This window comes from Coregonus clupeaformis, chromosome 35 (assembly GCF_020615455.1).
Source record: "Coregonus clupeaformis isolate EN_2021a chromosome 35, ASM2061545v1, whole genome shotgun sequence".
NCBI classification, from domain to species: Eukaryota; Metazoa; Chordata; class Actinopteri; order Salmoniformes; family Salmonidae; genus Coregonus; species Coregonus clupeaformis.
Window position 1 is genome coordinate 34,660,308 of NC_059226.1, and position 23,541 is coordinate 34,683,848.

General features: G+C 47.9%; 1 protein-coding gene across 2 annotated transcripts; it reads right to left on the reverse strand.

Annotated features, from left to right (window-relative positions):
* Positions 1 to 1,077: 1,077 nt before the first annotated feature.
* LOC121551510 (cdc42 effector protein 4-like) lies at positions 1,078 to 22,856 on the reverse strand. Of its 2 annotated transcripts, none has more exons than XM_041864205.2 (2): positions 22,520 to 22,856; positions 1,078 to 3,572 (listed from the first exon to the last, which is right to left on the reverse strand). In XM_041864205.2, exon 2 carries the CDS (start codon positions 3,384 to 3,386, stop codon positions 2,220 to 2,222), a length of 1,167 nt encoding a protein of 388 aa, XP_041720139.2. In that variant the 5' UTR covers positions 3,387 to 3,572; positions 22,520 to 22,856; the 3' UTR covers positions 1,078 to 2,219. The 2 variants fall into 2 exon arrangements, with proteins under 2 accessions (XP_041720139.2, XP_041720140.2); XM_041864206.2 differs by lacking the exon at positions 22,520 to 22,856 and adding an exon at positions 5,770 to 7,093.
* Positions 22,857 to 23,541: the final 685 nt, after the last annotated feature.

Below are 23,541 nucleotides of genomic sequence, written 5' to 3' on the forward strand. Positions count from 1 at the left end.
TATAACAAAGTATTGACAAAACTTTTGTTATTGACCAAATACTTATTTTCCACCATAATTTGCAAATAAATTCATTAAAAATCCTATAATGTGATTTTCTGGATTTTTTTTTCTCATTTTGTCTTTCATAGTTGACGTGTACCTATGATGAAAATTACAGGCCTCTCTCATCTTTTTAAGTGGGAGAACTTGCACAATTGGTGGCTGACTAAATACTTTTTTGCCCCACTGTAGCTAGCAGGCTCTAGTCAAGACGTTATAGCTAGCAGGCTCTAGTCAAGACGTTATAGCTAGCAGGCTCTAGTTACGATGTTATAGCTAGCAGGCTCTAGTCAAGACGTTATAGCTAGCAGGCTCTAGTCAAGACGTTATAGCTAGCAGGCTCTAGTCAAGACGTTATAGCTAGCAGGCTCTAGTCACAATTCTCTAGCAGGCTCTAGCATGGACAAAGTCTCATCACAGCTGGTGGAGTGATACACACAACACAAGCCTTTTATTGTGACAGACAGGCAGCCAGGTCCCAATCACCGCAGTAACAGTAGCTCTCTGTTCCGGCCAGACCACTTGATTACACCAACACTGTTCCACATAACAGGCAGTGAGGAGCACAGACCAAGAGAGGAGCTAAATCACATAAAAAATGGCACAAATGATCAATTAAGAAAATCCCATATTATTATGACACATGTAAGTCGAGTGAATAGTCCTGGACAGAGGCTTAATAAAGTCATGACAGTGTTTTTTGTTGTTTATCAAATGTTATTTTCTTTTCTTAAGTGTGTCTCCTAAATTCATGAGTTTTCCCACTTGGACTGCTCTTCCATGTCAGTTCTCTCAGTGTACAGACAGACAGACAGTGAGTTGCTGTAATGTGGTGTGTGTGGGAGAAGTTAGCGAGCTGTTCTGTATGTAACAGATGGTGTTTGTTTTCATCCAGAAGGAGCCGGTGTCCTACAGACTGTCTTTCCCTTTCTCCATGAAGCAAGATCCCAGTCCACGGATCCCAGTCCACGGATCCCAGTCCACAGATCCCAGTCCACAGATCCCAGTCCACAGATCCCAGTCCACAGATCCCAGTCCACAGATCCCAGTCCACAGATCCCAGTCCACAGATCCCAGTCCACAGATCCCAGTCCACAGATCCCAGTCCACATGTCTCTATGTCCAGATGTTTGTATTCTCACAGGAAGCACAGAGGGAGCAGTAGACGGTTGTTTTCTATTTAATTCAACATGTCGTCCACACTATCAGAAGAGGTGCTGTACTAGAACTCTCCTATCCAGACCACCCAGACTATACATAGAGTAGAGTTTGATCCACAGTATTAGTTTATTGTTGTATCAACACGTCATCCACACTACCAGAGGAGGTACTGCTGCTGCACTGTGATCCATATCCACCCAGTATAGACTGTACATCTCTGTCATAGTATGGGGCTTTATAGTAGTAGAGTTTCATCCACAGTAGTAATTCATTCATTCATTATCAACTCAACACGTCATCCATACCACCCTGTAAGCCATCCAGTCTATACGTCTCTGTTGTGATATGGGGCTTTATAGACTTGACTTTGTACTGTACTCATCCATATCCACCCAGTATAGAATCTATCCATCTGTAATCCATATCCACCCACTATAGAATCTATCCATCTGTATTCATCCATATCCACCCAGTATAGAATCTATCCATCTGTAATCCATATCCACCCAGTATAGAATCTATCCATCTGTAATCCATATCCACCCACTATAGAATCTATCCATCTGTATTCATCCATATCCACCCAGTATAGAATATATCCATCTGTACTCATCCATATCCACCCAGTATAGAATCTATCCATCTGTACTCATCCATATCCACCCACTATAGAATCTATCCATCTTTATTCATCCATATCCACCCAGTATAGAATCTATCCATCTGTACTCATCCATATCCACCCAGTATAGAATCTATCCATCTGTAATCCATATCCACCCACTATAGAATCTATCCATCTGTATTCATCCATATCCACCCAGTATAGAATATATCCATCTGTACTCATCCATATCCACCCAGTATAGAATCTATCCATCTGTACTCATCCAAATCCACCCAGTATAGAATCTATCCATCTGTACTCATCCATATCCACCCAGTATAGAATCTATCCATCTGTATTAATCCACACTTATCCGCTCCGTATATGGTTTGAGCTTGTACATCTCGTTTCATACACGGATCTCATCATCTTCGTCCTCCAAGAAGGAAGAAAACTTTCCCACCCCCTCTTCCTCCTCAGGTGGGGCGCTGAAAGTGGCGCTGTCCGTATCCCCCACGTGGAGCTGGCCGGCTGGTTTCTCCTGCACCATGTGGGCGGAGCCAGAGGTAGAGGCAGAGCTGGACACAGAGCAGGTATCCAATTGGTGCTGCAGGTGTTTAGGGCAGGGCTCTGGGGTGTAGGGTGCCCCCTCGTCCTCTCCCACCTCAGGTTCTACCGAGCTGGTTGGACTCACAGGTACAGGGACCTCCTCCTCCTGCAGCTGCAGTAGCTCAGCTTCCGGTTCCTCTTCTTCTCCCACCTCCACCTCCTCCAACTCCTCTCCTTCCACCTCCACCCCGTCCTCTCCCTCCTCCTCCTCCTCCTCTCCTCCCACCTCCCTCCCCAGGAGTAGTGTAGGAGAGGCCCGTCCCTCACTGCTCTTCCCCTCCTCGTATCCCAGATCATCCTCCTCCTTCTCCATCACCCCCAGGATGTCCCCCAACATGGAGGGCCCCAGGTCGATGTGGAACGACATGACCGACACTGCATGCTTCATCCCCCCTCCGTAGTACCCGCGGCTGGGGCTGGGCAGGTCAGTAAGCTCCCCAAAGCTCCTCTCATCCAGCTCCAGAGAGCGGGCCCCAGCAGCGGCCCCGTTAGATGGCCTGGTACCTCCACCTCCATCCTGCTCATGTAGCTGTTTCAGTGGGCTGGACGAGACGCTCTTAGGCACCCTGTGTCCTCCATCAACATGGTCACCATTTTCATCATTGAGGAAGGGGAGCGACATAGCGTTCTTCACGAAGGTGGGCGAGCCACCGGGTGGCGCTAGCGAGAAGTCTCTCTGGTCCACTCTGGTGACGGACTGGGAGCGCTTGCTGCTACGGAAGGTTCTGGATAAAAGCCCCGGGCGGGGGGAGTGGGGATGGGCATCGGGTTCAGCATGGTGGGGAGCCTCCCCAGAGTGGGTGGAGAGGAAAGAGGTGTCCCCGAAGGCGTCCCCGCTGCGCCCCACGTGCATGGTGTGGCGGAAGTCCCCCAGGGGAGCGCTGATCATCTCCCGGGTCAGGTCCATACGGGAGCGGCGCTGTTTGGTCTGGGACGAACCAGATACCAGCTGCTTTAGGATAGGCATGGTGGCTGGTTGAGGTCACACACACCTCAGTAGCCCGGTAGTCCAGCAGGACAGATCTCTCTCTTTGTAATTAATTAAAAGACAGAAGCGTCTTCAAGTTAGATACCAATCCAAGTCAGTCCATGTCACACTCATTGCAGTCCCCAGAAACAATAACCCTTGTCTTCAGTTCCAGGGTGGCTCAATCTGAAAAGAAAAAGGAGGGGAAACATTAGAGATGTGATCATGACAAAACCTGCCATGTCATCGTATCATTTCTCTGAAACAAGAGTAAATAACAACGTGTTTTAGATAAAAACAAGCTCAGATCTGACACCCCTCTATCATGGACCAGTGGTCCAGTCCAGTCTCCTGATGCATCCCAAACACCCCTCTATAAATGGACCAGTGGTCCAGTCTCCTGATACATCCCAAACACCCCTTTATAATGGACCAGTGGTAGAGTCCAGTCTCCGGATGCACCCCAAACACCCCTCTATAATGGACCAGTGGTACAGTCCAGTCTCCTGCTGCACCCCCAGGTGCCAGAGAGAGGTCCCTCCGTGTCAGTCAGACGGACAGGAACACAAACAAAGAGCATTCAATCAGTAATACTGGTAGCCGTGCTGCAGAGGACCAGAACCCAGAGTCCTGGAGGATAGTTTAGGCTACTAACTCATTCATCTGTAGTTTAACCTTCATTTTACAGTGAAATAACAATGTAAACAACATTAAATATCCCAGATTGTACCTTTAAAAAACAGCAGTCAATATCCTATATTGTGCCTTTAACATTATTTATTGTAGTGAAATGACCATCGAACAAGAGCCGTAACTATCTCAGATTTTATGTTTAAAAGAACGTTTCAAAGCCATCACAAATGTAAACTCCCATTAAACCAATAACCGTCTAAGAATCTAAGAGCCTAAAACATCTGTCTAATTACAGGAAGCATAAGCATTCATGGTTCAACCCTGGAATGATAACTAATACTGCTCTGGCATCTAAATGTGACATGAAATGTGGTCCAAATGGCACCATATTCCCTACATAGTGCACTACTTTAGACCAGGGCCCATAGGGCTCTGCTCAAAAGTAGTGTACTATTATAGGGTAAATGGTGCAATTTGGCACACATCCATGGGTTTTTTAAAGTGCAGATTATACTGCCACCAAGCATTGCAATTTAGGTTCAAAACCCCAGACCACAGTCCTGTATGAACACAGAGCGAAAGAGCCAAACTGTTAAACCCCAGACCAGTCCTATATGAACACAGAGCGAAAGAGCCAAACTGTTAAACCCCAGACCAGTCCTATATGAACACAGAGAGAAAGAGCCAAACTGTTAAACCCCAGACCAGTCCTATATGAACACAGAGAGAAAGAGCCAAACTGTTAAACCCCAGACCAGTCCTATATGAACACAGAGAGAAAGAGAAACTGTTGCCAGTGGCCTTCTAATACTACATAACGGTGGAAAAAGCCAAACGCTCCATTTTGACTTTGAAACTTTGAAAATGTCCTTGTCCTTGAAATCGTTTTAGACACAACAGTCGCATAATGTAATGTAAACTGTGAAAAATAGCCTCGACCAGAGGGGTAAAAACAAAAGATCTCTACTTTTACTTTAAAACATGAAACTGTCCTTGTAATCTTTTACACACTATAGTGGTGTAACCAGTGAGAAATAGCCTTGACCGGAGGGAACAGACAGGAACAGGCAAATATTGAGGCCATGCTGCTTTTAGTGAACAGACAGAACTAGGCCCTTCAGCTAGGGAAGGCAGATGATGCAGTAGGAGTTGTGTGTGTGTGTGTGTGTGTGTGTGTGTGCGCACTCAGAGCATTCCTCCAGGAGAGAGAGAGATGAGTCCTGACAGGCAGCTGACCTGACAACACACATTACTGCATTACTGTTCTGACCTTCAGTGTCCAGACCAGACTATTCTACTGCACTGACCTCACCCCTATAGTCACCCCTGGCTGCTGCTGCATTCACCCCTGGCTGCTGCTGCAGTCACCCCAGGCTGCTGCTATAGTCACCCCAGGCTGCTGCTATAGTCACCCCAGGCTGCTGCTATAGTCACCCCAGGCTGCTGCTATAGTCACCCCAGGCTGCTGCTATAGTCACCCCAGGCTGCTATAGTCACCCCAGGCTGCTATAGTTACCCCAGGCTGCTATAGTTACCCCAGGCTGCTATAGTTACCTCGGGTGTTGAGCTGAAGGAGAGGAGCAGTGCAATAGAAAACAGGAAAGATAGTCACACATGAAAATTATGCCACATGCAATGCTAAAAACACACCCTAATAAGGGTCCTTAAAATCAATATTTGTACCACACACAGACCTACATAGTACACAAATTATTACACACTCAAATACTGCTTCAACCCATGTGCTTACCTGCTCCACTGCCAATCCCTGTGTTGATCTGGTCTGATCTGATGTGATCTGATCTGATCATGCTGCTACCTTGTCCTTTGTTTGCTCCACAGTCACACCACCAAACGCTTTACACCTCCCTCCTTCCAGATCTCTCCCCTCCTAGCTCTGCTCTCATAACATATTTATAAAGTCTCCGTTTTCAGTTTTAGTATGGGTGGCGGGGGGAAGCCACAGATTTCCACTGCGGCGGTTTCCTGGTAGCTGGTAGCAGGCAGCAGTGTGCAGCCCAGCAGAGCCTTCCACCTCGTTCTCCCTCTCTGAGGCTCCGCCCCTCTAACTGCCAGCCGAGGCACAGCCTCAATCCACTTCCTGTTTATAATGCCCTCACCTGCTGCTGTCTCCACGGCAACAACACTCCTGCTGCTTCTGTCTCCGTGATTACCAAACCACCAGACCAAGCGGACGACCCTACTTCCTGTCTGTGTGAATGTCTGAGGGCTGCAGAGGCATCAAGTGTGTGTGCACTGCAGAAGGCATCAGCCTTCACCAAAAAAGCCTTGCACGCATGCTAGCAACACCACGTCCTCTTCCTGATCCACACCCAATGTCCTCTTCCTGATCCACACCCAATGTCCTCTTCCTGATCCACACCCAATGTCCTCTTCCTGATCCACACCCAATGTCCTCTTCCTGATCTACACCCGATGTCCTCTTCCTGATCTACACCCGATGTCCTCTTCCTGATCTACACCCGATGTCCTCTTTCTTACATGCGGTCCTCTGAGGAGGGAAAAGCCATATGTTGCCGGTCCCTGGTTTCGAAAAAGACTGAGAAACACTGCGCTATGATATTCACCACAAGTACTACATTTGAACAGATACACACTTCGCCTTGACTTGCTTTTCTTGGTACACACCGCATAGTATGTTAAAAATCCTGACTAATATAGTGAAAGCATATCTGTAGTTTCCTGATGTCAAAGAAAACCAGTATGACACCGACTGCACATATGTTGTCAGCCAAATAGCTTGATCTAATAACACCAATCCCATGTTATGGGAAGAACATCCATCTAGCTGTAGTGAGTAAATAAAAGTCTGTTTGTGTTTCTATGACATGTGTGATGTGTCTGCTGATAGGCCGGTCTAAAACACACAAACACATGGGGCTACAGCAGATACATACCCCAAAATGTTTGTTGTTACCCAGCATCCTCTACTGACATGTTTGTATGGAGAGAAAATGGAAGCAGGAATAAATCAAAGCATGCCAAACAAAGAGAGCTGTATATTTATGAGACACTGCTTCAGGGTGGCATGATATGAGGACAACAACCAGTACATGAAAGATGTAGTAGTCCAATGGAAAGCAACTAAGCAAGCCTTCCCTCCCTCCCTCTCTCTGCTCCCACTCTCCCTCTTTCTCTCGCTCTCTCTACTCCTCCCCTCCACTCTTAAGGCCTCAAGCACACGCTGCCTCAGTGGCACCCAACATGGGGACCCAGGTGTTAAGCTTTACTACAAGCTCTTCGCAGACTCAAGATTTGGAGTATTGCAATTTTCGTTTTTCATCACTAAAAGGGGCGGCTCCTTGTAATATGCTCCGGCATTCAACATATTTTTTTTTACTTCCTGAAAATTGAGACACGCCCTATCATTCCTTCCGCGGTGTGGGGACAGTGTTGTCGCTTGGTTCATTGATTTGATCTATAGGATATATAGGCTATTGATCAAAGTAGCCTATTTTGCATTGATAACCAAATATAATCTCAGCGACTGTTCAAACAGTAAACCAAAACAACAAGAATCCACCCTAAAAGGTATTTTGTTTAGAAGTAATAACTAGTCATTCCTAGACAAGTGCTTTTTTCTCTGTCACCAAAACATGATGACATTCTACTTTTAGTTGATATGGGAATTAATACACAGGCAGCATATCAAACTGGGATAATGTTTTAGGTTACACCAGAAAGTATACGAATATTTACCTGGGCATATTTTGTCATTATAAATCATTATTTCACATGGAGAAGTGGGAAGCTAAAAAGGCTAGCTAGCTTGCTATGTTTTTAGACAGGCTAAAGCCAGCTAGCCAAGCTGCCAGCTAGCTACAAATAGCAAGGGAAGGCGAATAATTCATAAGCAAATGTCAATCTATAATAAACTTTATAAACCACAACTTCCAAAGACCGAGACCACTTTACTTTCACTTCAAATGTGGGTACATTAACCACCAGACCCTGGTACATTAACCACCAGACCCTGGTACATTAACCACCAGACCCTGGTACATTAACCACCAGACCCTGGTACATACCTCTGCTGCGCTTTCTCATGTAACACAGACACACACACAGACGTCTCTAACAGTTTTATCACATGTGACTCAGAGGCCTGGTCTGTTGTAGCCAACAGTATAATAGCCATGTGGCTGTGTGAATGTTACAGTGTGTGTGTGTGTGTTTGTGAGTGAGCATGAGAAGGCTGCTGGTGAGTGACCGTGGGAACTCTGGGGTCACTACTGGGGGATTGACTTTACAAACACTTTCACAACACACACACACACACACACACACAAACGCACTCTCTTTGACAAAATCCAACATCCATATCACGTCGTCCAGAACACAGCACAGATAAGGGAAACAGCTGGGGTCTCTGTCGGCACTTTAATGTACATTCATAGATTTAAATATTCTGTCTCCACTGTACTAAAGTATTCATAATCCCCTATGGGATTTAAATACTTTAATATCTCCTAGTGAAATATGGTTTGCAACATACAGACTATGTTGAGAGAGAGAGACATGCAGGTTATGTTCAGAGAGAGAGAGAAAGATCGAAAAGGATGGGGGGTAGAGAGAGAGAGACACGCATTCCCACTAAACCACCCTTCCTCCCACACCCCAACACACTCAGCATGACCCTGACCTTTGACCCAGAAGTGAATTATGGGGCCTGAGCTAGGAGCATGTCAGAAAGATGAACCATGCATACTGATGAGCTGACATTCAACACACGCACACGGCGGACGTGCGGATGCATGGACGCACACACATGGGGGGAGGGGTCACATATGGCCCAATCCACAAGACCTGGAAATAGGCAGGCTTGTTCTAAAAGTCCATTCTACACAGGCATTGGTTGTCCTAGACTGGGTTTCTTCAGAGATCTGCCTCTTATCCCAGTCATTCCCCAGACTGTTGGGCTTTCTGTTGGACATACATAAGACCTGGGAATAAGAACAGACTAGAATAGCCTTCTTCAGACCTTTACAGTAGAGTCCTCTAGCTAGACTATTGATGACATTGGAACGTTCCCAGACTACTCCAGACATCATCAGTGGCCTGTGTTGTATTACACCATTCAGAGATCTGCCACTAGTCCCGGTAATTCACCAGACCGTTGGTCTCTGCTAGATGTCGTTCTTTACTGCACCAAGTAACTCAGCAGGCTGCTGGGCTGTGCCAGGCTCATATACATGTATCTAGAGAGGTTCTGAGAGCGCCACTTTCTCCTCCGTAGCCGAGTGACAAGGCTCTGTAGCCACTGCTAAGTGATCATCGATAACGCTTCCGCGTTGCGCGGTTTATTTCTGATCGTTTTCAAAAACCCTAAGAAGACGTCCAGTGACAGCAGATATACAATTAGTTTACACCACAACTTGGATACATATTACCCCGAACACTAATCAATAAAAACCTCCTGAAATTCAATGCTCTGTTTTGCTTATTTACAGCGGGTCATTGTGACATCACCAAAATATCGAGAATAAAGGCGCTAACATGGCAACCGTTCTAAAAACCTGGCCAAACTCAATGTATGCCTCTGGGTTGTGCTATACAGCCAATGACCAGAGCTGAACATCCCATTTTAGAAAAGGAACAGCCCAAAGACATCAGAGAGAAACATCCCATTATCTCTCCATCAGACCGTCACAGACCAACAGGGTGGGACCATGCACACAGCACAATAATGACTTACAGTAGGGTCCGTCATTCAAATGGAGTATGTTGCACTGTCAAGAAATGCTCATTTGCAATGAATCATTGGTAGCCAAATAGATGTTCTATATTTAAAATCAAATGTATTTGTCACATGCGCCGAATACAACAGGTGTAGACCTTACAGTGAAATGCTTACTTACAAGCCCTTAACCAACAATGCAGTTTTAAGAAAGAATACCCCAAAAAAAATGACCAAAAAATACTACACTGCTCAAAAAAATAAAGGGAACACTTAAACAACACAATGTAACTCCAAGTCAATCACACTTCTGTGAAATCAAACTGTCCACTTAGGAAGCAACACTGATTGACAATAAATTTCACATGCTGTTGTGCAAATGGAATAGACAACAGGTGGAAATCATAGGCAATTAGCAAGACACCCCCAATAAAGAAGTGGTTCTGCAGGTGGTGACCACAGACCACTTCTCAGTTCCTATGCTTCCTGGCTGATGTTTTGGTCACTTTTGAATGCTGGCGGTGCTTTCACTCTAGTGGTAGCATGAGACGGAGTCTACAACCCACACAAGTGGCTCAGGTAGTGCAGCTCATCCAGGATGGCACATCAATGCGAGCTGTGGCAAGAAGGTTTGCTGTGTCTGTCAGCGTAGTGTCCAGAGCATGGAGGCGCTACCAGGAGACAGACCAGTACATCAGGAGACGTGGAGGAGGCCGTAGGAGGGCAACAACCCAGCAGCAGGACCGCTACCTCCGCCTTTGTGCAAGGAGGAGCAGGAGGAGCACTGCCAGAGCCCTGCAAAATGACCTCCAGCAGGCCACAAATGTGCATGTGTCTGCTCAAACGGTCAGAAACAGAGGGTGGTATGAGGGGCCGACGTCCAAAGGTGGGGGTTGTGCTTACAGCCCAACACTGTGCAGGACGTTTGGCATTTGCCAGAGAACACCAAGATTGGCAAATTCGCCACTGGTGCCTTGTGCTCTTCACAGATGAAAGCAGGTTCACACTGAGCACGTGACAGACGTGACAGAGTCTGGAGACGCCGTGGAGAACGTTCTGCTGCCTGCAACATCCTCCAGCATGACCGGTTTGGCGGTGGGTCAGTCGTGGTGTGGGGTGGCATTTCTTTGGGGGGCCGCACAGCCCTCCATGTGCTCGCCAGAGGTAGCCTGACTGCCATTAGGTACCGAGATGAGATCCTCAGACCCCTTGTGAGACCATATGCTGGTGTGGTTGGCCCTGGGTTCCTCCTAATGCAAGACAATGCTAGACCTCATGTGGCTGGAGTGTGTCAGCAGTTCTTGCAAGAGGAAGGCATTGATGCTATGGACTGGCCCGCCCGTTCCCCAGACCTGAATCCAATTGAGCACATCTGGGACATCATGTCTCGCTCCATCCACCAACGCCACGTTGCACCACAGACTGTCCAGGAGTTGGCGGATGCTTTAGTCCAGGTCTGGGAGGAGATCCCTCAGGAGACCATCCGCCACCTCATCAGGAGCATGCCCAGGCATTGTAGGGAGGTCATACAGGCACGTGGAGGCCACACACACTACTGAGCCTCATTTTGACTTGTTTTAAGGACATTACATCAAAGTTGGATCAGCCTGTAGTGTGGTTTTCCACTTTAATTTTGAGGGTGACTCCAAATCCAGACCGCCATGGGTTGATAAATTTGATTTCCATTGATCATTTTTGTGTGATTTTGTTGTCAGCACATTCAACTATGTAAAGAAAAAAGTATTTATTAAGATTATTTAATTCATTCAGATCTAGGATGTGTTGTTTAAGGGTTCCCTATATTTTTTTGAGCAGTGTATATAAAATAATACGAAATAAAAGTAACAAATAATTAAAGAGCAGCAGTAAAAATAAAAATAGCATGGCTATATACAGGGGGTACCGGTACCGAGTCAATGTGAGGGGGCACCGGTTAGAGGTAATTGAGGTAATATGTACATGTAGGTAGAGTTATTAAAGTGACTATGCATAGATAATAAACAGAGAGTAGCAGCAGCGTAAAAGAGGGGTGGGGGGGGCAATGCAAATAGTCCAGGTAGCCATGATTAGCTGTTCAGGAGTCTTATGGCTTGGGGGTAGAAGCTGTTAAGAAGCCTCTTGGACCTAGACTTGGTGCTCCGGTACCGCTTGCCGTGCGGTAGCAGAGAGAACAGTCTATGACTAGGGTGGCTGGAGTCTGACAATTTTTTGTAGTCTGTCTGGGATAAATTATGTAATGATGTACAAAACAGGCCTTTGTTGGCTAGACAGATGTCCTGAGCATATAGAGTCAGGCTAAATATGGACCACAGTGTGAGCTGGTTACTCCGCTGTCTCTCCTCACACCTCGACCCACACAGAGGTGAGTGTTGTGAACCCTGAAGTGTGTGAACCAACCCTGCAGTGTGTGAACCAACCCTGTGGTGTGAATGAAAGCCGTAGTGTTAAACCATACAGTGCTGCTACACCAATCACCTCCCACCATCAGCGCTCACCTGACATGTGTGTGTGTGTGTGTGTGTGTGTGTGTATGTGAGAGGTCATCAGCATTGCATGCTCGTGTCACACCTCCCACACTGAGAACAGAGGGGAGGCAGAGGGAATGCTTCTCTCTCCTCTTCTCTCAGTCAAGATCCAAGAGAGACAGTTAGAAACATGTTTCTATAGTTTATGGTTGAGTTTCAAATGGCAGCCTGTTCCCTATATAGTGCACTGCTTTTGACCAGAGCCCTATGGGGCCTAGTGGAGCCTATGGGGCGATCCTGAATGGGTTTAAAAGATAAGCCTGGAAGCTAAACAAAGTTTGTTCAACTATGGCTTGTTGTTACAAAGGGTCTTGTTTGTACGGTCAAAAGCAGTGCACTAAAACGGGGAATAGGGTGCTATTTGGGACGTAGACTCCATGTGCTGTGACCTCTGTCCTGTTACTGTGCTGCTGTTTAAACACTGATAAGAACTGCAGGTGGCTAATGCTCCGAAAGACCACAAGGAAGAGGGAAAACAATGACAGAGGAATGGAGTGGAGGAGGTGAAGAGGGATGGAGTGGAGGAGGTGAAGAGGGATGGAGTGGAGGTGAAGAGGGATGGAGTGGAGGAGGTGAAGAGAGATGGAGTGGAGGAGGTGAAGAGAGATGGAGTGGAGGAGGTGAAGAGAGATGGAGTGGAGGAGGTGAAGAGGGATGGAGTGGAGGAGGTGAAGAGGGATGGAGTGGAGGAGGTGAAGAGGGATGGAGTGGAGGAGGTGAAGAGGGATGGAGTGGAGGAGGTGAAGAGGGATGGAGTGGAGGAGGTGAAGAGGGATGGAGTGGAGGAGGTGAAGAGGGATGGAGTGGAGGAAGTGAAGAGGGATGGAGTGGAGGAGGTGAGAAAAGAGGGATGGAGTGGAGGAGGTGAGAAGAGAGGGATGGGGTCAAGGGGAGGAGGAGAGGGATGGGGTCAGGGGGAGGAGGAGAGGGATGGGGTCAAGGGAGGAGGAGAGAGGGATGGGGTCAGGGGAGGAGGAGAGAGATGGGGTCAGGGGAGGAGGAGAGGGATGGGGTCAGGAGGAGGAAGAGAGGGATGGGGTCAAGGGGAGGAGGAGAGAGGGATGGGGTCAGGGGAGGAGGAGAGAGGGATGGGGTCAGGGGAGGAGGTGAAGAGAGGGATGGGGTCAGGGGAGGAGGAGAGAAGAGAGGGATGGGGTCAGGGGAGGAGGAGAGAAGAGAGGGATGGGGTCAGGGGAGGAGGAGAGAAGAGAGGGATGGGGTCAGGGAGGAGGAGGAGAGAGGGATGGGGTCAGGGGAGGAGGAGAGAAGGATGGGGTCAGGGGAGGAGGAGAGAGGGATGGGGTCAGGGGAGGAGGAGAGAGGGATGGGGTCAGGGGAGGAGGAGAGAGGGATGGGGTCAGGGGGAGGAGGAGAGAGGGATGGGGTCAGGGGGGAGGAGGAGGGATGGGGTCAGGGAGGAGAGAGAGGGATGGGGTCAGGAGGAGGAGAGAGGGATGGGGTCAGGGGGAGGAGGAGAGAGGGATGGGGTCAGGGGAGGAGGAGAGAGGGATGGGGTCAGGGGGAGGAGGAGAGGGATGGGGTCAGGGAGGAGGAGGAGGGATGGGGTCAAGGGGAGGAGGAGAGAGGGATGGGGTCAAGGGGAGGAGGAGAGGGATGGGGTCAGGGGAGGAGGAGAGAGGGATGGGGTCAGGGGAGGGAGGTGAAGAGAGGGATGGGGTCAGGGGGAGGAGAGAGAAGAGAGGGATGGGGTCAGGGGAGGAGGAGAGAGGGATGGGGTCAGGGGAGGAGGAGAGAAGAGAGGGATGGGGTCAGGGGAGGAGGAGAGAAGAGAGGGATGGGGTCAGGGGAGGAGGAGAGAAGGATGGGGTCAGGGGAGGAGAGAGGGATGGGGTCAGGGGAGGAGGAGAGAGGGATGGGGTCAGGGGAGGAGGAGAGAGGGATGGGGTCAGGGGGAGGAGGAGAGAGGGATGGGGTCAGGGGGAGGAGGAGAGAGGGATGGGGTCAGGGGGAGGAGGAGAGAGGGATGGGGTCAGGGGAGGAGGAGAGAGGGATGGGGTCAGGGAAGGAGGAGAGAGGGATGGGGTCAGGGGAGGAGGAGAGGGATGGGGTCAGGGGAGGAGGAGAGAGGGATGGGGTCAGGGGAGGAGGAGAGAGGGATGGGGTCAGGGGAGGAGAGGGATGGGGTCAGGGAGGAGGAGAAGAGGGATGGGGTCAGGGGAGGAGGAGAGAGGGATGGGGTCAGGGAGGAGGAGAGGGATGGGGTCAGGGGAGGAGGAGAGAGAGAGGGATGGGGTCAGGAGGAGGAGAGAGAGGGATGGGTCAGGGGAGGAGGAGAGAGGGATGGGGTCAGGGAGGAGGAGAGAGGGATGGGGTCAGGGAGGAGGAGAAGAGAGGGATGGGGTCAGGGGAGGAGGAGAGAGGGATGGGGTCAGGGAGGAGGGAGAGAGGGATGGGGTCAGGAGGAGGAGGAGAGAGGGATGGGGTCAGGGGAGGAGGAGAGAAGAGAGGGATGGGGTCAGGGGAGGAGGAGAGAGGGATGGGGTCAGGGGGAGGAGGAGAGAGGGATGGGGTCAGGGGGAGGAGGAGAGAGGGATGGGGTCAGGGAGGAGGAGAGAGGATGGGGTCAGGGGAGGAGGAGAGAGGGATGGGGTCAGGGGGAGGAGGAGAGAGGGATGGGGTCAGGGGGAGGAGGAGAGAGGGATGGGGTCAGGGGGAGGAGGAGAGAGGGATGGGGTCAGGGGAGGAGAGAGGGATGGGGTCAGGGGAGGAGGAGAGAGGGATGGGGTCAGGGGAGGAGGAGAGAGGGATGGGGTCAGGGAGGAGGAGAGAGGGATGGGGTCAGGAGGAGAGAGGGATGGGGTCAGGGGAGGAGGAGAGAGGGATGGGGTCAGGGGAGGAGGAGAGAGGGATGGGGTCAGGGAGGAGGAGGAGAGGGATGGGGTCAGGGGGAGGAGGAGAGAGGGATGGGGGTCAGGGGGAGGAGGAGAGAGGGATGGGGTCAGGGGAGGAGGAGAGAGGGATGGGGTCAGGGAGGAGGAGGAGAGAGGGATGGGGTCAGGGGAGGAGGGAGAGAGGGATGGGGTCAGGGGAGGAGGAGAGAGGGATGGGGTCAGGGGAGGAGGAGAGAGGGATGGGGTCAGGGGAGGAGGAGGGAGGGATGGGGTCAGGGAGGAGGAGAGAGGGATGGGGTCAGGGGAGGAGGAGAGGGATGGGGTCAGGGGAGGAGGAGAGGGATGGGGTCAGGGGAGGAGGAGAGGGATGGGGTCAGGGGAGGAGGAGAGAGGGATGGGGTCAGGGGAGGAGGAGAGAGGGATGGGGTCAGGGGAGGAGGAGAGAGGGATGGGGTCAGGGGAGGAGGAGAGAGGGATGGGGTCAGGGGAGGAGGAGAGAGGGATGGGGTCAGGGGAGGAGGAGAGAGGGATGGGGTCAGGGGAGGAGGAGAGAGGGATGGGGTCAGGGGAGGAGGAGAGGGGGATGGGGTCAGGGGAGGAGGAGAGGGATGGGGTCAGGGGAGGAGGAGAGGGATGGGGTCAGGGGAGGAGGAGAGGGATGGGGTCAAGGGGAGGAGGAGAGAGGGATGGGGTCAGGGGAGGAGGAGAGAGGGATGGGGTCAAGGGGAGGAGATGGAAGAGCCAGGTATGTATCTGACACACAGGCATAACGATTTACTATTTCCCAACTGCCACCAGATTGACGCCAACACATTTACAACCAAGACATATTGATATAGTAGGATAAATAAGCGTGTTTAAAAAATACAAAAAAAATGATATTTCATGCTGAAACCCCCATATTAAATACCACTGATATTCACTAAGTTGATGGTTTATTTTTAGGATCATGTTTTACAGCTTTGTCATTCTATTATTATTTTTAAAAAATCGTATACAGTGGGGAAAAAAAGTATTTAGTCAGCCACCAATTGTGCAAGTTCTCACACATAAAAAGATGAGAGAGACCTGTAATTTTCATCATAGGTACACGTCAACTATGACAGACAAAATGAGAAAAAAAAATCCAGAAAATCACATTGTAGGATTTTTTATAAATGTATTTGCAAATTATGGTGGAAAATAAGTATTTGGTCAATAACAAAACGTTCTCAATACTTTGTTGTATACCCTTTGTTGGCAATGACACAGGTCAAACGTTTTCTGTAAGTCTTCACAAGGTTTTCACACACTGTTGCTGGTATTTTGGCCCATTCCTCCATACAGATCTCCTCTAGAGCAGTGATGTTTTGGGGCTGTCGCTGGGCAACACAGACTTTCAACTCCCTCCAAAGATTTTCTACGGGGTTGAGATCTGGAGACTGGCAAGGCCACTCCAGGACCTTGAAATGCTTCTTACGAAGCCACTCCTTCGTTGCCCGGGCGGTGTGTTTGGGATCATTGTCATGCTGAAAGACCCAGCCACGTTTCATCTTCAATGCCCTTGCTGATGGAAGGAGGTTTTCACTCAAAATCTCACGATACATGGCCCCATTCATTCTTTCCTTTACACGGATCAGTCGTCCTGGTCCCTTTGCAGAAAAACAGCCCCAAAGCATGATGTTTCCACACCCATGCTTCACAGTAGGTATGGTGTTCTTTGGATGCAACTCAGCATTCTTTGTCCTCCAAACACGACGAGTTGAGTTTTTACCAAAAAGTTATATTTTGGTTTCATCTGACATTCTCCCAATCGTCTTCTGGATCATCCAAATGCACTCTAGCAAACTTCAGACGGGCCTGGACATGTACTGGCTTAAGCAGGGGGACACGTCTGGCACTGCAGGATTTGAGTCCCTGGCGGCGTAGTGTGTTACTGATGGTAGGCTTTGTTACTTTGGTCCCAGCTCTCTGCAGGTCATTCACTAGGTCCCCCCGTGTGGTTCTGGGATTTTTGCTCACCGTTCTTGTGATCATTTTGACCCCACGGGGTGAGATCTTGCGTGGAGCCCCAGATCGAGGGAGATTATCAGTGGTCTTGTATGTCTTCCATTTCCTAATAATTGCTCCCACAGTTGATTTCTTCAAACCAAGCTGCTTACCTATTGCAGATTCAGTCTTCCCAGCCTGGTGCAGGTCTACAATTTTGTTTCTGGTGTCCTTTGACAGCTCTTTGGTCTTGGCCATAGTGGAGTTTGGAGTGTGACTGTTTGAGATTGTGGACAGGTGTCTTTTATACTGATAACAAGTTCAAACAGGTGCCATTAATACAGGTAACGAGTGGAGGACAGAGGAGCCTCTTAAAGAAGAAGTTACAGGTCTGTGAGAGCCAGAAATCTTGCTTGTTTGTAGGTGACCAAATACTTATTTTCCACCATAATTTGCAAATAAATTCATTAAAAATCCTACAATGTGATTTTCTGGAATTTTTTTTCTCAATTTGTCTGTCATAGTTGACGTGTACCTATGATGAAAATTACAGGCCTCTCATCTTTTTAAGTGGGAGAACTTGCACAATTGGTGGCTGACTAAATACTTTTTTTCCCCACTGTACATCTTTCATTATTTTATATATTTTACATGGCCACACAGAGGGCCAGAGATGATTACAGACACCTGTGGTAATCTGAAGTATCCAAAAGGGCCACGAGATGTCTTGTGAAAAATTACATAAAATCCTTGAACGTTACCACAATTCTGGCAGTTTACTGGTAAACTTCGACATTTTCCAGTAATATACCCTCCCTTTGCAACCCTTGCACAGAGTGAGGAAATGGTACTGAGCATGGCATCTAGAAGTAAACAGGCAGAGGCCTTCAGAGGGGGCACCTCCCTCCATGGCTTTTAGAACACACCCTAAAGAGAGGGCACAGTAAAGGGTGAAGGAGATTAGGAATATTAAAATGCATTCTAATTCTCAGCAATCTATATCATACACTTGGAGGTAAGATATTGTGGTGGTTAAGTTAAGTTTTCCTCCTTAAAACGACTGTGTTCCTCAGTTCCTAAACCACAAGGCTAGGCCTTCCAGTTCACCAGCTGGACCAAGGACTTGACCTCATTGGTTGGACTAATTGGTGAACATCTGAGGAACACATCCATGGCTGTGGAACTGTGTTCTGCATTGCACTGCACAGCGCTAAAGGAATGTTCCTAATTAACTAGAGAGAGATAAGTTCGCTGACATCAGTTAGCTCAACATGGCAATTACTGCTGACACACACTGTGGCGGTACAGGGGAGTGTGTGTGTGCGTGTGTGTGATGAGTGCATAAAGGTCCGAGCCCACAGGAAGGGCAGGGGGAGTAGGAGCTTCCGATCTCAACAGAAATTAACTCTGACACACACCAATCCATACTGTAACCAAATAAACACACACTAATCTAAACCAACCAGCAGCAACAAGGTTTTAATGACGTGGTCCTGTACTTCTAAACTCTCCTGTGTGTGTGCATGCCTCTGTCTGTATTCTTCCTGACCTTTCAATGGTACCTTTAGATGCATCAGAATGTTGACACTCATCTGTTCTGAGAGAGCAGAGGACTGTATTGTTACGAGAGAGAGTAGAGGACTGTATAATTCTGAGAGAGTAGAGGACTGTATAATTCTGAGAGAGTTGAGGACTGTCTAATTCTGAGAGAGTAGAGGACTGTATAATTATACCACTTCAGAACTTTCTGTCAGATCCCATCATGTAGCTCAGGTCCCCTGTAGCTCAGTTGGTAGAGCATGGCGCTTGCAACGCCAGGGTTGTGGGTTCGTTTCCCATGGGGGGCCAGTATGAAAATGTATGCACTCACTAACTGTAAGTCGCTCTGGATAAGAGCGTCTGCTAAATGAAAAAAACACGTACACTTCTTTCCACTGAGGAACATGGGGACAGGTTTTTACTTCAGATTAACTTATGGATACCATTTGTATGTCTCTGCATGCAGTTTGAAAGAAGTTGCTAACTTGCGTTAGAGCAATGACTGGTCTATGGTAACTGCTTGCATGCTAGTAGGTACCATAGACTTCCAGTCATTGCGCTAACGCTAGTTAGCATTGGCTCGCAAAATGACCTCTTAAAAAAGGTGCAATATGCAGAAATCGCTCTGCCATTTCCTGGTTGCAAAAATTCTAATAGTTAGTCTAATTTCAGTTCGTGACAAAACAAGCGTATAGTGTAGAGCAGCGTTTCCCAAACTGAGTCCTGGGGACCCCAAGGGGTGCACGGTTTGGGTTTTGCCCTAACACTATACAGCTGATTCAAATAACCAACTCATCATCAAACTTTGATTATTTGAATCAGCTGTGTAGTGCTAGGGCAAAAACCAAAACGTGCACCCCTTGGGGTCCCCAGGACCGAGTTTGGGAAACGCTGGTGTAGAGAATCATTGTAGCATCTAAACCACTGTAAAATATATTATCCCTAGCCAAAAGCATTGTATTTTCAGCTGTTTGAAGCTGGTGTACAAAACGCAAAAAACTTAAGAACAGGAAGAATAGAAATAGCGTACATAGAACAGATTTACCGCCTCTTAGACTTGCTTTCAATGAGAATGACAGATTTATAATGCACATTTCTATGAGAATTTGGTCAGGTCGTCGAAAACGTTGCACATTGCAGCTTTAACTCATACTGGATTCGGAGACATAAAAATGGTATCCATGACTTCATCTAACTCTTCATTGCCAAAATCCTGAAGTATCCCTTTAACACGTACCCTTAACCCAACCATAAACCTTACCTTATCTGTTAACGTAACCATTTTAAAATTCAACTTCAATGGGGTGACGTCAGAGTTGGACGTCCCTATGACCCTGTATAGCAGGGGGTTGGTGAATAAACATTTCCTCTGGCCTGTGAACACAAACTCTACTATCACACTAGTACGCTCTCGCTCTCTCACACACACACACACAACAGTATTATGTTGGATCAGGCCTGAAACAAAAGGGCCCCAGGAACAAACACAGTATTCACACAGTGACATTTGAGACTCACCAAACCCCCTTGGAATGTAGATGTTGGGGCAACATCACAGGGGTTATATAAAGTTTGCTGTGCAACAGTGAACCAATGAATCAGAGCTCAAAGGTTGGCTCCTGTGCACAATTCATGGACCTAGTTAGTTGGTTAGAGACCCTTGGAACTGTGTGCCATGAGCCAGACAGGACTATTTGGTCAGATGATGTCCCAAACAGCACCCTATTCCCTGCCAGGGTCTAAAGCAGTGCATTATGGGGGATAGGGTACCCGTTGGGATAAAGCCTGTCAGAACAGTTTTTCACAGTTGCCCCAGTAAACAGCATCCACGGTCGCTGAAAGACCTACTTCTAATAGTGTTGAACTTGCAACGCAACATCAGTCAACCAAACTACAGGGTACAACCCTTCACCACATACTCAGTATCATTCAGCTAACTATTGCTGTCCGCAGAGACATTCCAAGGAGAAAATAACAGTTTATGTTGGAATTTCCTGGAATGTCAACCCCCCATACACACATGTGCATGCACACACACACACTCTAAGACAGAGTTCAGTTTAAAGCAGGATGCATGGCCTTACCCCACCCCCAACACAGTACATGGTGAAAGACATGGCCTTACACCCCCCCACAACACAGTACATGGTGAAAGACATGGCCTTACCCCCCACAACACAGTACATGGTGAAAGACATGGCCTTACCCCCCCAACACAGTACATGGTGAAAGGCAGAACTCACCGGTTTACAGCTATCACACAGGAACACAGACTAATACAAATGAAAAGATCCATTCATTTAATATGACAATTGAAACATTTGATTTATCCGCCAATATTCTTGATTTAACCAAACGGAAGAAACCTGAGTGAAACTGGGGGTAGGCTACTACCTAAATTTGTCCAATGAGAAACAATTGGTTTCATTTTCCGTTGCACATTTTTTTTTAAAGTTTTGCCCTAATAACCACAACCCCATGGTCCATTATGACAGGAGGACCAGAGCAGAGGCCTTCATCCCAAATGGCACCCTATTCTCTATATACGTCCCTATGGGCCCTGGTCAAAAGTAGTGCATTTTGGGACACAACCAGTAGAGGACTTCCAGCCAATGAGCTGATCTGATGCCATGACACTGACACATATGTGATTGCCAAGTCAACAGTCTACTCTGGCTGGGAGGGTAATGGTTTGGGAGAATGGCACGCACATGGACCAATGGACCAGTGTACCAGCGCGTACGTACGTACGCACGCGCACACACACACACACACGACGAGAGGCTAAACAGTAGGTGAACTGTCTGCTACAAAGTGTGTGTGTGCACAGTTCTGGACTTAACAGGGTCAGTTTGTCCATTCTGTCACAAGCAGTTCCACTTTATCTAATGTCTGTTGGTTAATGATCAATGTGATCAATGTGAGTTAGCAAAAACGCATTTTTCTCCCATTCTCAAACGCATGTTCTTTAAAAAAAAAAAAAAAAAAAAGTGCTCTGGTGCAACCAATTAGTAGGTAGGCTATCGGAGATGACGTTGTTTGTGAACAGGGTATGATGGAGTCCAACAGAAATGATATCGCCTGAGTCACAGTCATCGTAGACTTTGGTCATTTACATTTTAGTCATTTAGCAGACGCTCTTACCCAGAGCGACTTACAGTTAGTGCATACATTATTTTATCGAACCCACAACCATGGCGTATCATGCTCCTGTAGTCTAGACAACCTCTACAGGAGCTACAGCCCCCACTGCCTTCAATACAACCGATGCTGTTCATTTTGCCTTCAGAAAAACATTGAGTCGCACCATATTTCCTTTAGCTACACAACTTCTAAATTAATTTCAGTCCAATATAAAGTCGCTATAAGTCCACTGAAAGGAGCATTCAAACAGAAAACCTAAAACACTGTCTTATTCTATTGATTTCAAGACACACAGCAAATTATCAAGAACCCAGCTACAGAAAAGGCAACAAAGTAACACGATACTATTTCTACTGGCTACGGTCATTTCTGCAACATTGTTGCATTCAATAAACAGCCACCCGGCAGCGCCCAAAACCTTTGCGTGTTGCAACGGTCTGTTCTTTGTAATGTGAGGAATAGGCTACACTCGATAGAAAAGGGGGTAAGTAGGCCAATTAAGCTGTTAAAAAGAGAGTCATGAAATGACCCTAGTTCAGCCTAGTTTCAATACCGCAGAGGATCACTGACGAGGGAACAATAAGTAGCCTGGTTGATGATAACAAAAGCGGCTCCCCTCCCAATATTCACCCCTCCGTGGTCCCCCCTATCTGCGCTTCTGTCTGTCTGTTTGTAAGCTGCATGCACTATGATCAAGAAGGAATAAAAAATCCACAATGAAGTTTAAAAAATGAAACTAATTTAAAACTCATGCATAGGCCACGCAGAACTCACCGTGAAATGCGTCCCATTCACAAAGCGTTGATCGGCGTGACAGTTTCAGCGGGTCCCCAGGTTCAAGACAAGGGCGCGTTCATCACACAACAACGTTGTCTGTTGGCTTGTCTTGTGGTAGGCTAGGATCCGCTCCACAAAGGGACCAGGCAAAATGTAGAGGATATAGATCCTATCGACTCTTCCAAAGTCTATTGTTTTTCTTTTGAAAAAATAAATGAAATAAGATAGTGAAGTCCATTTACAGAGTAAAATAGCAGCTGTGATGTCTTTGCATCCTCTGTGGTTCTGTCAGGGGTTGCTGTACACCGGTGCAACGTTAATCGCGTTCTCACTCCCTTCGTGTCTCTGACCACGCCCCTCCCACATGTCGTCTTAAAGCGATAGAGGGGGTATTCTAGAATTTAGGCTATTCTCACTTTACTGAGACCGACAAAACGCTCTGGGTGGGCAGCCCTAGTGTTTTCAAAACGGAGATGGCCAATGAATGATTGTCACATTCAAATGCAAGTGTGTGTGTTTGCCTGTGTGTGTACCAAAGGGTACCAAATCTCACATGTTTTACGGCCAAGGGAGGGGATAGGTAGGCCTATAGTCACATGAGGCAAGATGATTTCCAATAGGTGCAGGATTTATAGAACAAAGGGACAGGTATATTTGTCTTACCCCTATGAGTTGTTGAGGTGGGTTGAAAGTATGCTCGGGAAAATGCAGTCTATCAACATAGTGAGTAGCAGATTCATTATGATAGGGTGTATCTCTGTCACCCAGAGGGACCGAGCATTGCGTTTGGTTCGACTCGGGGCGGGAGAGGTAACATGTTATAGCCTATGGAAAGGGCTCATCTCAAGGGGGTGATAACAGCCTTTAAGTAGAGGATGAACAGCTTAAGAGGAAGGTTCCTGGTGTGTGTGAGCCGGACGGCTTAAGGCGTCAGCATGCTTCAGTTCGGCTGGCGCCTAGCCTAACGCGGCTAGCCGAACCGAACGAGTGTGCTCTCTTAAAAGACCTTCGCTTGAAAA